The following is a 15,311-nucleotide window of genomic DNA, read 5'->3' as shown; positions in this document are numbered from 1 at the left end:
GGGCAAGGTTGCATTGACTTGTGCTTGGCTCATTCTCCTGGTTATCTCTGCAACCCATAAAGGCCAGCAGCATAACCTGTTTTAAAACAGTCAGATTCTGGAGCCCAGATCTGCAGCGAGGGGTGGATTCAATGACCATGGAAAACGTGGGGGCCTTGCCAGGGGTGGGAGGCAGCCTGTGGGAGCAGGAAAGGGAGGTGCATGGTGGCGTGGGCGGGGAAGGGCGCAGGCCCGTGAGCCAGGCAGAAGGGTGATGGGGAAGTAGGAAGCAATGGGAGGTGATGATGATGGGGGGTGGGGTGAGGCAGGGCAAGTGGCACTGGCAGGAGGGGTGGGGCTCGCTGGGGGCAGCAGTGAGCTGTGTTGGGTGACAGCTGCAGGCACCGGCTGTTCTCATGGAAGAAACCAAACGGATGTATGTGGATGGGGTGATAGAGAACAAACTAGCCCCCGCCACAGAGTTATTTCCTCTTCCCACCCCTCTGTGGTTGTTTCCACCAATCAGAAGGTTTTTTTAACACTCAGGTCAATGAGTCACCGCCCTGAAATGCGGCCGGAGAGCCAATCGGAAGGGGCGCTCTGGCAACCAATCAGACGGCGCCTTACAAACAGCCAATCGGAAGGGCAGTGGCATTGTTGTTGTGCTGTCACAGAGGGTTGCGCCGTGGAGCAGCTGGCCCGGCCCGCTGCCGCCGCGGAGTGAGAGTCTTGGCGAGGCCCGAGGCCCGCGCCCCTTCCTCTCGGTCGCGCCTTCGCCGGCCCCGCAGCGGGCGGGGCGATGCAGCCCCCGGGCCCCCAGCAGCCGCCCCTCTACGCGCCCAGCAACGGGGACTTCACCTTCGTCTCCTCGGCCGAGGCGGAAGGTGAGAGCGGGGCTGGGCAGGTTCGCGGCTCCCGGCCCGGGGGCGCCGCCCTCTTTGGGGGAAGACGTGGCCCCTGCCCCGTTACGCTGGTGGGTGTCGGGGGCTTGAGGGGGACCCGGCAGCGTCTCTCCGTCTGGGCGCTAGAGGTGGGTGGGAGGGGATAAAACGTAACAACTTCCCTGCGAAATCCCAGCTGCGCGCCCGGGCCCGGGGCCGGTCTGCGGCTCCGTCTGCGTGGCACAGGCAGCTGCCTGTGGGGCTGGTCTCCTCCTCCGGCCGCGGCGCTATCCAGGCCGGCGCCGCGCAGGGACACATCCGTGCTTGTGACCGGGGGGCTGGGTGTCGTGTCCCGCCCCTCCCCACCCCCCCATGCCTGGCGCTGAGCAGTAGGTATCTGAAAGCGAGTATTGTGCGGCCAACACACTATATTATAGTGTGACGAATAGGCTGACAATACTACATGAGTGGCTGTAATGTATCAAAATGTGCCTCGTGAGAATGCTGTCTTCCTCTCAAGATATGCACTCGTGTATAGTAAAGCAGTATTATGCCGCCTGCAGTCCAACTAGCAGCTACATCCCCCCGCCCCCAGCAATATCTACTCTAGAGTATGAATGATCATTGCATGTGTATTAATATAAGTGGTGGCTCTAAGAGCATGTGTATGCAGACGTAATTCAAGATTTACATACAGCCCATCCTGAAACTAGAACCAGCATGGAAGTGTACCAGAAAACTGAAGACTAAAGGGAGTGTGCTTATTCATTAATAAATGAACATAAACTGTGGTGAGTCAAATGTAAAAGTAGAATTAGGCCAAACAAAAATTTGAAGTGCAACTAGCAAAAGACTCAAACTAGCAGCAAAAAATTGTTTGGCAGGCTATTTCTGATGTTCCTAAAACAATCAGTGGCACTACTGGATGAGTGAGGTGGTAAAGGACTACTCAAGGAAGATATGGCCATCATGGAGAATATTCCAGTGGGGATTCTATGCCTCTGCACAAGTGCAGAATGAATGTCCTCTGCAGATTTTTTGTTTTTCTTTGTTTTGTTTTCCTCAAAGACTAATTGATTCTGATGGGGAGGTGAAAAGAAGCCATGAGTGGAGTGTCATGCATCCCTCCCAGGCAGCGGTCCCAAGCGGGTGCATCTGTTCAGGCATCAGGAGCAGACAGGGGAGAAGTAAATCACTGCCTTAGGACTGCTGATGTGTGCATGCAAGACTCTGTCCCTCTTGCTTGCTATTGTGCTGTGCCCAGTGCAGAGGGGCAGGATGCTGGGATGTTTCTGGAGCAGGCATGGGGTGGGTCAGGCCCTTGCACTGTGTCAGGGTTGGGTGCAGCCTTGCCACCAAGTCCATGTGCAGGAGAGGTGAGGGGGGCTGCAGGATGATCCCCCACCTCTATGCAACCAATGACTTGCACACCCCACTACTGTGTTGGAGCCTATACTCCTAATGCTTTTCTAATCTAGGACACCTAGGAATCGGCTGAGGACATGAATTGGTGTTGCTTTATTTCTTGCTTTCTATTAGATCTCACTGTCTTGATTCCTTCCTCCTATGTGCAATTCTTGCATGTCTCCAAAGTGTATACTTGCTGGTTCCTGGAGGAGAAAGGGAGTCATGTAAAGTTTTCCCACCCTCTTCTGATGTTGAGATGGACACCAAGATGAGCCTGCTTACATTCTTGCCCTACCTTGTGCTAAGGATCAAATACACCTCTCTCTAATGTGGTGATCTACTGAGCATTCATTTAGAAAAACATATCTGCTTTATTGTAAACATACTCAGTATCTTTCTTTCTGTTTTAAGAATGTTTAAATTAGCCAGTCTGAGCAGAAATGTAATTCTAAAATGCACTGTTTTGCACCATTTAAAAATCAGGCACCTAAGGGAGTATTTTTATATATAAATTTAATTTTTTTAAAAACTCATTTTATAGAAGGTCTCATTATTTAGCTTGCTGAGTATAAAATATTATAAGAATGGCCATACTGGGTCAGACCAAAGATCCATCCAGCCCCGTATCGCGGCTACCGACAGTGACCAATGCCAGGTATCCCAAAGGGAGTGAACCTAACAGGTAATGATCAAGTGATCTCTCTCCTGCCATCCATCTCTACCCTCTGACAAACAGAGGCTAGGGACACCATTCCTTACCCATCCTGGCTGATAGCCATTAATGGACTTAACCTCCATGAATTTATCTAGTTCTCTTTTAAACACTTATAGTCCTAGCCTTCACAACCTCCTCAGGCAGGGAGTTCCACAGGTTGACTGGGTGCTGTGTGAAGAAGTTTCTTTTGTTTTAAACCTGCTGCCCATTAATTTCATTTGGTGGCCCCTAATTCTTATATTATGGGAACAAGTAAATAACTCTTATTCACTTTCTCCACACCACTCATGATTTTATATATCTCTACCATATCCCCCCTTAGTCTCCTCTTTTCCAAGCTGAAAAGTCCTCTTTAATCTCTCCTCATATGGGACCGGTTCCAAACCCCTATTCATTTTAGTTGCCCTTCTCTGAACCTTTTGTAATGCCAGGATCTCTTTTTTTGATATAAGACCACATCTGTATGCAGTATTCAAGATGTAGGCATACCATGGATTTATATAAGGGCAATAAGATATTCTCCATCTTTTTCTCTATCCCTTATTGAACGATTCCTAACATTGTTTGCTTTTTTGACTGCCACGGCACACTGTGTGGAAGTCTTTAGACAACTATCCACGATGACTTCAAGATCTCTTTCCTGATTAGTTGTAGTTAAATTAGCCCCCCATCATACTGTATGTACAGTTGGTTATTTTTTCTAATGTGCATTTCTTTACATTTATCCACATGAAATTTCATTTGCTGTTTTGTGAGATCTTTTTGAAGTTCTTCACAGTCTGCTTTGGTCTTAACTATCTTGAGCAGCTTAGTATAATCTGCAAACTTTGCCACCTCACTATTTACTCCTTTCTCCAGACCATTTATGAATAAGTTGAATAGGATTGGTCCTAGGACTGACCCTTGGGGAACACTACTAGTTACCCCTCTCCATTCTGAAAATTTAGCTAAAAGAACCTGCAGGATTACAAAAAGCTGTGTGTGTCAGTGTCACTATTAGTATTACAAAGTATTAAAAGTTTAAATAGGATTACACAACACACATGGTTTCAATACCTGCATCATGTCCACACCAGCGCATCTATTGATGGAGCCAACTTGTGCAGAAAAATTAGTTACAAGTTTTCCCCAATGTAGATGACAGCAAAAATTGCTGTCTGGTGTAAAAACTATGCTCTTTTTCCACTCCTTGGTTTGTTTATCTTCCTTGTCTCTGACTCATTTCTTTTAGAGGATGCCTCCTCTCAGTGAGCAAAGGATACAAGCGCCACATTGTTCTTCCATCCATTGTATTGCTGCTTCAAAACAGGAGCAGAAAAGATTCTGCTTTGAAAGTCAGCTTTCAATTTGACTCTCTGCGAAAGAGCTCAGTACCACTTGCACAGGATGCTCTGCCTCAGTGAGGCATCACAAACAAGTTTTTGAAAGGTTCCATAGCATCATACCATTACGAGTAACTGCAGGACTTCCTTGGAGCTAGACTGGTGGCTTTTGATTCCCTGTAGCCTCATGTCCTTTCTAACATATGTCCTGAACATGGTTCAGTAGGACTACGTGGTCAGGCGTGTAGTATTCATGATGAACTGTTCAAAGTCACAGCTTGTCAGTAACAGACAACTGCTATAAAATAGTCCTACTAAATAGGGTTTGGCCATAAGTCTTCCTGACCTAAGACAGGATCCAAAACCTTACCAGTCTGGTAGAAATGTTAAGCAGGTGGCTGCTTGTTATGCTATACAAATGTTGGGTTTGATGGCAATAACTATATTCATAATACAAAGTATACCTCTCCATGAGACAAACTTTGTAGATAATGATATCTTCCTGGAACCAAACATCTGTATGCAATACAAGAGTGCTTGTGGTAATGGATTAAGAGATTCAAAGGTCAGAAGGGACCAGTGTGATAATCTAGTCTGACTTCTGGTATGCTACAGAGTATAGAACTTCCCCAAAATAATTCTTAGAGCATAACTATTAAATAAAAAACATACAATCTCAATTTAAAAATTGCCAATGATGGATGAGGACAACCTCTGAGGCACTCTTCAGGTGCCAATCCAGGGACAACTTTCAGTTATAAACTTCCAAATGCCTCTCCCAGTCCATTTCTGCTTCAGAAATTATACTGAATAGAGAGCCTTGCTTGCACATGCACCCCTCTACTGCTCAAGCTGTTGCTCTCAAGAGCTAAGGGAGTTCTGTCAGACTAGTTCTAAATTGCTGAAAACTGAGAATAAAAGTCCTGCACAGGTGAGTGTGACATCTTGCTCAGGTCACCCTCAAAACTGTCAGTTTCCTGTGAGCACTCCAGCTTGTCTGCCTTGCTGGCAACCGTCAAGACTCTGCCAGTCCACACATTGCCTTACAGGTGACAGTCAGTGAACCCCAGTTCCCAGGTTTCCTAGAGATGTCTTTTGCTGCATCTAGACCCTCGGAGAAAGTTAAGTTTGCTGCCTCCAAAGAGACAAACACACACTGGCCTGTTAATACACAACATTGAGATGGTTTTGTAATAAAAAACAAGAATAAGTTTATTAACAAAGAACATAGGGTTATGTGATTTCAAGTAAGTGAAAGAGATAGGAAAGATTAGAAATGAAACAAAAAACCCACACTTTCTAGTGACTAAAATTAACTTCAGCAAGTTATTTCGGACTAAATAGGTTTCTCATCTATAGTCAGTTCCCAAAGACTTCAGCCTCTTTGATTGAAGGATCTACCTGTCTCAGATTTCAGGAGCTCTGGGCCCTTTTGCCCGCCTAGTGATGGATGCCTAAATGGCATTCTGTTTCTGCTTGTATTTTTCAAAAAAAGTCTGTCTTTGATGCCAGAGCCAGGACGGCTTTGTGGTGGAGCAGGCTTCATTCCTATTGTGATCATTAAGTGGCCTCCCCTCCTCTTTTTGCTTGAGGACTGTGTGTACTGTCTAAGTAGGTGTACTTTTCTTTGTCTTCTGACATATTACCTGGCTCAGTTTACATTGGAAACATAGTAAGACAGGTGAAACAACATTCCTTTGTCTAAGACAGGCTGGGCTTATGGTTGCCAAACACCTTCTAAGAACATATTTCCATGCACACATACATCACATAATATTAATGACCAGCATGTCATCAGTTTGCATATGGTACCTAACATGACACCTTTTAGATACAGATTATAACAACAGTGGGTTGGAGCAATAAGTGTGTCAGGTGTGATGTGAGTTCTGGTATGGTATGTCCTCTGCCAGCTGGCATTAGGGAGGCTTCCTGGCTCAGTGATATTACCAAAAACAAAATTACAAACCAGTAAATATTTCCTTTTGCAATTTAAAAATGGCTGAACAGCAGTTTAACAAGGTGGGACTCACCCCTGCAGCACCTCCTGCTGGTTGTCTCAGGAATTAGCTCTCCAGCTGTCAGAGTGCCCTCTGCAGGCCCGTGATCTGCCTTATTGCTGGCCCCATGTCTCTCCCAGGACCCCAGTGCCTCTTTCTCTGGGGTGCTGCCCCTCTGGCAGTAACCCCCAATCTCAGGGTCTCCCCTCCTGGGGAACCCCCACCCCCTATCTCCACCTCAGTCTTGGCTACTGCCAGTCACCATTTAGCCCCCATTCACTGGGGCAGACTGCAGTGTATCAGCCACTCATCACAGGCAAGGGGGGTCTGGACCTGCTGCCTCTGCCTTGCCTATCCGTGGGCTGCCTCCCGCAACCCAAGTGCCCTGTTGGCCTTACCTCAGGCTTGCAGCCTGGGGCTTTCCTAGGCCAGAGCTCCCCGGCTCCCTTGGCTTTTCCCCAGCCCTACTCCACTCTAGGCACTTGGTTAAGCTCCCTGCAACCGGCTCCTTCTCTCTGTAAACACAGAGGAGACTGTTTGCATGAGCGCCTGGCTCAAGCCTTTATGGGGCCAGCTGGGCCCTGATTGGGGCATGGCCCCAGCTGAGCCTGCTTCCCATTCAGCCTAGGCTGTTCTCAAGCCCTTTCCTAGGGCTGGTTTTAACCCTGTAAGGGCTGGAGCGGGTAGCCACCCCGCTACAAGCAGACACAAGGAAAACTTAAGTTCCAAGAGTGAATTGTTTAGCTAACTGAGTTTAAGGCAGAATTCTAAATTGGACTTAACATTGAGCATTAAGTGAAAACTTTATGCATACAAACAGAATAGACTAAGTCGTTATACCATCATTATAGGTTGCATCCTGACTTTTTAAAAACTTAGTGTATTTGCATAGTCTCTTACCCTATATCGTTCACATAAAAATATAACAACAATAGACATTGTCAAACTTAAAAAATCCCTAGATACTATGTCTATACCCAGATTTGCTGTCAATTATATGGTTCATAGACACTTTTCCTATGTTTCCTGCTCCTTGCCCTCTTTCTTTTGCTGTGTGAAAAGCCCACATAAACAGAGAAATATGACTTTTCCCCTAGCATTGGCCGGGCAAGATTCTTAAAGGCTAGAGGTGCTTCCAGGTTTCATATTGTAAATATTTGCAGAAATGCCACTGTGATCTATCTATACTCTGTGCCAACTATGCTTACTGCTGTAAAGCTCTCAAAAAGAAGAGTTTCTATACAAAAGATGTCACAATCTGACAAAAGGAGGGGAGGGACACCTGGGAATAGAAATACTTTAAATTGTTTTTGTTGTTTGTTTTAAACAACTTGATTTGGTTTAGATTCTACTCCTGGGCATTGCAGAGGTGCCTTTGAGATAGATTTGACTGCTGAGAGATTGGTTTCCTGGTGAACAAGTGTGTATATAGAGAGAATTTCATGGGGAAGGGATGGTATGGATAAGGCAGGAAGGTGGGAGCAGGGAAATGGAGGCAAATGGAGTTTCATTAAAGAGAACCTGTGAAACAAAGGGGTTGAAGCCAACAAAATGAGATCAGAGTTCTTTCTTGCAAGGTTCTACACCAGTGTACTCAGCACAAGCTTTCTACAAAAGTTGTGCTTTTTCTAATAAATAGTGATTGAGACTCTGTGTTCTTGGAAGATCGGTACTTCTCCACAGGGTATTCTCTAACTTTTTAACACAAAATGCAGCCTAGAATGGCATCCCTTCTTTTGTGACCTTTCCCATAATTTCCTACTTCTTCCCTGCCTTGGTTCTGTTTTCAGTTATTACTCTGCTACTCTATGTCAGGGGTAGGCAACCTATGGCACGGGTGTTGAAGGCGGCACACGAGCTGATTTTCAGTGGCACTCACACTGCCTGGGTCCTGGCCACCAGTCCAGGGGGATTCTGCATTTTAATTTAATTATAAGTGAAGCTTCTTAAACATTTTAAAAGCCTTATTTACTTTACATACAACAATAGTTTAGTTATATATTATAGACGTATAGAAAGAGACCTTCTTAAAACATTAAAATGTATTACCGGCACACGAAACCTTAAATTAGTGTGAATAAATGAAGACTCGGCACAGCACTTCTGAAAGGTTGCCGACCCCTGCTGTATGTCATTCTAGTTTGTCTGTACTTCATTGCGAAGTAAGTGAAACATGGCAATACATTTTAGTTTGCCTTTTGTGGTATGTATACATAAACAGATGGAAAGTTTCCTTGCTTTGCTCCTTTTTGTTTCTTTCAGTGTTGTGCCAGGACTAGATCATTCTATGTCAGAGAAGTCTGAGAATCTCTCCTGACGCTAGCTCTGAATAAATAAAAGCAGGGCCTATGGAGTTCTGGTAGATTTCTTTTTTTAAATGTCTGTGTAAAATCCAGGTTACAAATTGAAATGTGTCTACAAAAGGTTTTCCTGTTGTAACCAGTCACGCATACAAGGGAAAAATGGGGTGAAATAGAAAGGTGCTGGAATGCAAATAGGTTGCGTTTAGTGCACTTGAAGTACTAAGCAGATTGCTACTATTGTGGCATACGATAGTAATGTCATTTAACTAACATCAGTGAGTAAGTCCAAAACTGTCAAACCGTAATGTCTACAGTTAGACATCTAAATGAATAGGGTAACTTTAGACACTGATGTTGGACAGTTTTGGCTCTAGAGCAATAACTGAATAGTTTTGTCAACATTTTCTGTCTATATAAAATATTTTATCACTTTCAAATTATGCATCTCTTATAGTGTACAATTTTATTCTATAACTTTAAATATTTCTTGGTATTAATCTGTGTAGGGTAGAGCTACTGGAATACAGAAAAAATAGGTGTAGCAGTTCAAACTGGCTTTTGTGAAGATATAAACATGTCTTTCTCTCCTTTTTATTCCAAGATCTTAGTGGCTCTATAGCATCTCCAGATGTTAAGCTAAATCTTGGAGGAGGAGGAGGAGGGGGAGAGTTCATCAAAGAATCTACTGCAACAACATTTTTGAGACAGAGAGGATATGGCTGGCTTCTGGAAGTAGAAGATGATGATCCAGAAGATAACAAGCCACTTCTGTATGTCAAAATTGCTCTTTTGATATCTATCTTCATTTTCTGGTTAATAACTTTTTTTTGGTTGTTTTCCTGAATGTTGGTGAGCAGTTAGTCTTTTTGCTGTGACTAGGATTCCACAGTGATAAATGGCTTAACTTTAAGTCTGTCATTGTATTTGTAACATTGTACATCATTATCTTTATTCAGGTTTTATTTTTGTGTTGTGGGGAAGAAGCAGCTGAAACATGTTGCTTGTCTTGCTTTAGGGCAGGGTGGAAAGGATGAGGTAAAACTTGAGTATAACTGGCCTTGGCTCATATAGAGTACCACAAAAGGTTGTTTTCTCACTGCTTCTTTTAAACTTTTGTTCTTTTAATGATTAACAAAAAATCAAATCTTAGGCTTGGTCTATACTACAGAGTTAGGTCAACATAAGCTGCCTTATGTTGACCTATGTCAGTGTCTACACTGCAGCCTTGCTCTCGCTGATGTAAATGCCCTACTACACTGACATCATAACTCCACCTCCACCAGAGGCATAGGGCTTATGTTGGTGTAATTAGGCAACACTGTAGCTATAGACTGCATTACTTACATCAGCTGGTGGCTACAATTCTTGTCAGTTCTGCTGGAGCTGTTAAAGTGACAAAGTCTGTTAAGTTCCTTGCTGTGAACCCTGAGCCAGGCTTACAGCTTGGGCTGTCATCCCTGGGTGGGTGTGGGGCTCCAGCTAGAACCTGGCTGCCCCCCAGACTCCGGGCTACCTGCTCCCAGCAGGCTGCTGCCTGGGCTTCCACTCCGAACCCAGCTAGGGGCACCGAGAGCCTGGGCTCCCAGCTACCCATGGGGCTCCCAGAGCTGTCAGAGTTCCGCTGCTCTGAGCAGAGACAGTAGCAGTGTGAAATTGGCAAGAATGTCAATTTCACTGCTGGTAGGCTCTGTGCTGTGAAATTGAGCCTGCCCGAGGCTCACAGCTGGGGCTTTCACCCGGGGGCAGATGAGGGGCTCCAGCTGTGAGCCCCATGTGGCTATCAGTGCCCCACACTCAGCTGTCAGTGCCCCACAATGCCCCACTTCAATTGATGCAAGTGCTCCTGGTGAGGACATGCTTCACTAGCAGGAGGAGGGTAGTGTGTACACCAACAGCCAATTGAATTACTGCAGTGACTGTGTAGGACAACCTGAATTAAGTCAACTTAATTTTGTAGTGTAGACAAGCCCTTAGATCGTGTCCTTTCTATCCTCCTCTGTTGTGCTGCTATTAAGATGAGTTTTTTTAGCTTTGTTAAACAATCAACAACACTGACTTTCAAAATATCAAGTGAACACTAGCAGTTACTATCTGAAATAAAAGTATTGGAAATAGTGGTGGTCATCACCATAGTCTTGAATTAATGGACAAAGATTTTGATTTAATTAGGGTTTAACTCCTCTGATATAAATTGACTTCATCAGGGCTTTTAAATGCTAGAGAAAAAAAAATCCTGCACTGTAGTCTTGTATACTAGGATTTTTCAGATCAAGGCTGTTTCACTGAAACTCAGTTTTAAAAGTATTATAAATGAAGTACAGCTCTTTTCCCACATCCTTTCACGTTGCATCAAAGGCACATAATCTGTTTAAAGCCAAAACTTACCATAATGCTGATAAACCCATGCTTCCCCCTGTGTAAAGAGGTACGGTTGGGCTTTGTGATCTAATGGATAGTGCACTTTGAAGCAGGTGATTTTGGTTCTATTCCTAGTTCTACCACTAATTTGCTGTGTGGTCTTGGCAATACACTTAATATTTATCCTGCAGTTTTCTCTCTGCAAAACAAGAATAATACTTGCTATTTTTTGTAAAGCACTTGGAGATCCTCAAACAGAAAGTGCTGGGAGACAATAGATATTTCTGGAGACATTAAAACTCAATCTGCATCTCCTAGAGTAGTGAACCCCAAATATCTTTTCATATGATAAAAGTCGCACGCTAACCTTTTGTTTCATCTCTTTTCCTAGAGAGCTAGACTGCTACATTGGGGGTGACAAAGCACAGGTGCTCACTGTCACAGACTGTACACTATAAAGGCCAAGTCTGTGCACCAAAAGGTGATCTGTGAATTCTTAATGTTTATTACACCTCACGATTGGAGGACAAAGCTCCTAACCTTAATGCTTCTATGGATTTAAAACATGGCAGGCTGCCTGAGAGCCAGCACTGACTCTGTTCAATTGAGTCAAGGTCAGACTTCATAGGACAAACCTGTCTTTACTGAGGGATGGCCTTACTCATGGCTCACCTGCAATGACAGCCACCACCCTCTTGAATGAGAGAAAAGTCAACGTCAGGCAACAGACAAATGCATATACATGATGGAACTTATTGAGTGGTGGGTCTATGTATTTAACTCCAGAATTTAAATGATTATATCACGTGACCTTCAGAATTAAATGTAAAACGAATAGTTGCTGACTTTAGGATGGATGGAGAGAAATGCATGCTCCTGTCCTTAGACAGTGGAAGGTGCTAAAAACGTTGTGGCAAAGTTCAGTAAAAATACCTTGCTATAACAGAAGGAGATAAACTACCCTAAGACTTGCATATACAAAAATAACTTCAATAGACTTAATAAAGAGTATTCCCTGTCTGGGGAGACAGTGTAGCTGCCTGTTTTCACTGGACTTAACTCATGGTCCAGCTTTTCTGAGAGAAGGCTATACAACAAAGACCCTCTTATTTCCAGAGTACACTGTAACTGAGCATCATGAGACAAAAATCAGGCAATAACTTATTCTAATTGTATTTAGCAGTTCTGTAGTGATTTTCATCTGTAGAACTCAAAGTCCTTTACAGAGGAGGCCAGTATCATTACCCTCATTTTATAGAGGTGGAAGTTGAGGCACAGCATGGAGAGGGATATGCCTAAGGTCACCCAGCAAACCAGTGGCAGAGCTGGGAATTGAACCCAGATCTGTGCCTTCTAATATAGTGGTCCTGATTCTGTACTTTCAGACCTATGCTCAGATGGGCAGCTGCAGGAAATCTCTTGAAGCTCCCTACTTCAGAGCCGCCTAGTTCCAACTGTGCAGGGGCAGCCCTAACTTGCACTAGAGTCCATCGGTGACCTTACACCAATAGAGGATCAGATATAGCATGCCATCCCTGTCTGTTTTAAGACTAATTTGTGGCCTTAAAGTGGAAGAGGGAGGTTGGAGAACAGCAAGATCTGCTGATAGAACGTCTTTTACTGGTTTGATCAGCCCTTAGTTATTGCTGTTTACTCATGCTGGAAACCAGCCAGTTGAACTATTGGCATAAACTGTCCTGGGGGAAACTACCCAGTTGAATCAATTACCTTTCCTTTAATTAAAAGACCATCAACTTCAGCTTATTGGTATGCTTTTTTTTTTAACACTTTGAGGATTAATGAATCCTACGCTTTTGTTCTCTGTTGGGACCATGTATTATCTTTAGTTGGACTACACACATTACATTTATTTATATGTGGTTGCATATTTCAATGTATATAATCTTTAAAATAGCATGACAATAAAAAAAACCTTGACAGATGATATGGCATACATGTGCCTAGATGTTGGAGGACAGAAGCTTTGCTTTAATTCAGACTGTAGGGTATTTTACCCTTCTTTTGTGTTCCCAACCACAGTATTTATTTCAATATAGTTAATGATAACATTGCATTAATGTTAAATAAAGTTGTTAGAAATTTAACAAGGGTTTCTTGAAGAAATATTTAAATGGTAAAAATAATTTGTATCTCAGTAGGATGTTGAGATTTCATTTTATGCTGCTGGTATATCTTGGAAGTATTCCATGTCTTTTGTGTCACTGCATCCGAAAGCATGCTGATAATGAACAAACTACAGACTCACTGCTTAATTAACCTGCTCTCACAGATGAATTATTCTCTTTACACAAACTGTTCCAGTACCAAAATATGTAGTAAAGCTTTTGTTTTACAATTGTAGGGAGGAACTGGACATTGATCTGAAGGATATTTACTACAAAATTCGATGCGTGTTGATGCCTATGCCATCTCTTGGGTTTAATAGACAGGTAGTGAGAGATAACCCTGATTTTTGGGGCCCTCTGGCAGTTGTCCTCTTCTTCTCCATGGTTTCATTATATGGACAGTTCAAGGTAGGTATAAACCTTTTCTCTAAAGAGAACTTTAAATATTGCGACTTGAATGCTAAACAGTCTATCATATTTATAGACAGGTGGAAAGCCTCTTCTCCCCTTGCCGTGACTATAGTGAGAAGAATGGAACATCTAGTTCCAAATATATTTCTTTCATGGGTGTCCTTCTGCATATTAAAAAAACTTGTAATACTATACTAAATGTTCTTTGAACTACATCTCTAAGGTTAATTAGAATAAAAATGTCAAGTTTTGTCTCTGAAATGGAAATGAAGGAAGGGTGGGATTTCTGGAGGCTTGTAATGATATGGAATCTGTCAGATGCTCAGCTGTATACTAACTGGAATGACTAAAACATAAAACCTACATAATAGGTATATTTCATTGCAGTGCTAAAGCAAAAGATGGCACCTTTACAATGCTGGTTCATCTATGTTAAATAAAATGTAAATTGTGACTGAAATTAAGGGACCCGTAGGAATCAGTGATGAAAGTGAGTCACTTACATTTCTATAGTTGGGGCACGATCATAGAGTAGAATGTCTGCACCATGTTTTTCTGTATGAACACATTCCCTCCTCTGAAATCATCTCCCATCTTTAATTTAGTTCTCAAATACAATTTACATTGATTGTACTATTAACTTCAGTTTCAGTTCCCCCACCACTGTCATCTGTTTGCATTGCACAGTGAAAAAGATAGTTGGCTTTCCTACATGCTTCACAAAAAAGTTTGGGGACAGGAAACCATTAGAAGACTCCCCCCGCCCAGCCATGTTACCCAGGCACATACTCTTGCAAACATCTTTAGTAAAGACATCTCTTCCAGAGAGGGGAAGAATTAGCTCTGTGTCCGGACATATTAGTAATGAGTTGGTAAGAATTCTAATTCAAAAGTGGCTTATTCAGTTGGCAGTTAGATACTTGCTGGTTGAACCTTCTGCATTATAGTCATAGTAGTAAGTTTTTTTTTTCAGATAATTTAAAACTTATTTACTGGTCTTATTACTAGAAAACCTTTGTATAAAGATCTTGAATTTATTGTGGTTACAAATAATGCAATAACTGTCTGGTACTTTTTTATCCTCTCAGAGACCTTTTCCTTCTCTTGCTCCCACCCCCATAATTGAATAAATTCTGTCTTCTAAATACCTCTGTCTCTTGTCACTTGACTTCTCCTATGATTCCTTCAGAACTCAGAGAATGCAGCTTTTGATTGGCCAGCAAGAATTATAGTATAGAGATGCTTGGCCTTTCTTCCACTTTTCCAGTATTGCCCAAGCATAACATCCCTCGTAGTGCTTCTAATCACCGCAACCTTTAAAAAGTGACAGAACTTAGATATGAACCTAGGTCTTCTCTTAGTAGCACCTAAGCGAGCCCCCCTGCAAGCTCCACTTATAATAATGAGTAAACACCTTTAACTCTATCTTTAAATATAGCAATAAGTAAGGCGGTGTTTTAGTCACGGGTATTTTAGTAAAAGTCATGGACTGGTCACGGGCAGCAAACAAAAATTCACAGCCCATGACTTGTCCATGACTTGTACTATATACTCCTAAAACTACTATATACCCAAAACTGGGTGCTTGGGGGTGGCTCAGGAGCCCCTGCAGGTGCTTGGGAGTGGCCCAGGGCCCTGTTCGGGGGTGGGGGGTTTGGCATGACTGGCAGACTCCCTACCTGGTCTGCGTGGCTCCCCAGAAGCGGCGACATGTCCCTCAGCTCCTAGGCAGAGGTGCGGCCAGGAGGGCTCCATGTGTTGCCCCCACCCGAGCACCCATGCCACAGCTCCCATTGGCTGCGGTTCCTG

The 15,311-nt window shown here is 43.4% G+C and overlaps 1 protein-coding gene across 4 annotated transcripts in view; it reads left to right on the top strand.

The window, feature by feature from the left end:
* Positions 1-593: 593 nt before the first annotated feature.
* YIPF4 (Yip1 domain family member 4) overlaps positions 594-15,311 on the top strand; it is a 35,039-nt gene continuing 20,321 nt past the window's right edge. The window contains exons 1-3 of one of the 4 annotated variants that reach the window (XM_039531867.1): positions 594-863; positions 9,209-9,377; positions 13,328-13,499. In XM_039531867.1, the coding sequence (XP_039387801.1) occupies positions 779-863; positions 9,209-9,377; positions 13,328-13,499 (426 nt within the window). In that variant the 5' untranslated portion in view covers positions 594-778. The remainder of the gene's footprint in view (positions 864-9,208; positions 9,378-13,327; positions 13,500-15,311) is intronic. The other 3 variants (XM_039531869.1, XM_039531870.1, XM_039531868.1) reach the window with 3 other exon arrangements.

This window comes from Mauremys reevesii, linkage group 3, assembly GCF_016161935.1.
Source record: "Mauremys reevesii isolate NIE-2019 linkage group 3, ASM1616193v1, whole genome shotgun sequence".
Taxonomy (NCBI): Eukaryota; Metazoa; Chordata; order Testudines; family Geoemydidae; genus Mauremys; species Mauremys reevesii.
The sequence above is the reverse complement of the archived record's forward strand: the minus strand, read 5'-3'. Positions and strand labels throughout refer to the sequence as shown.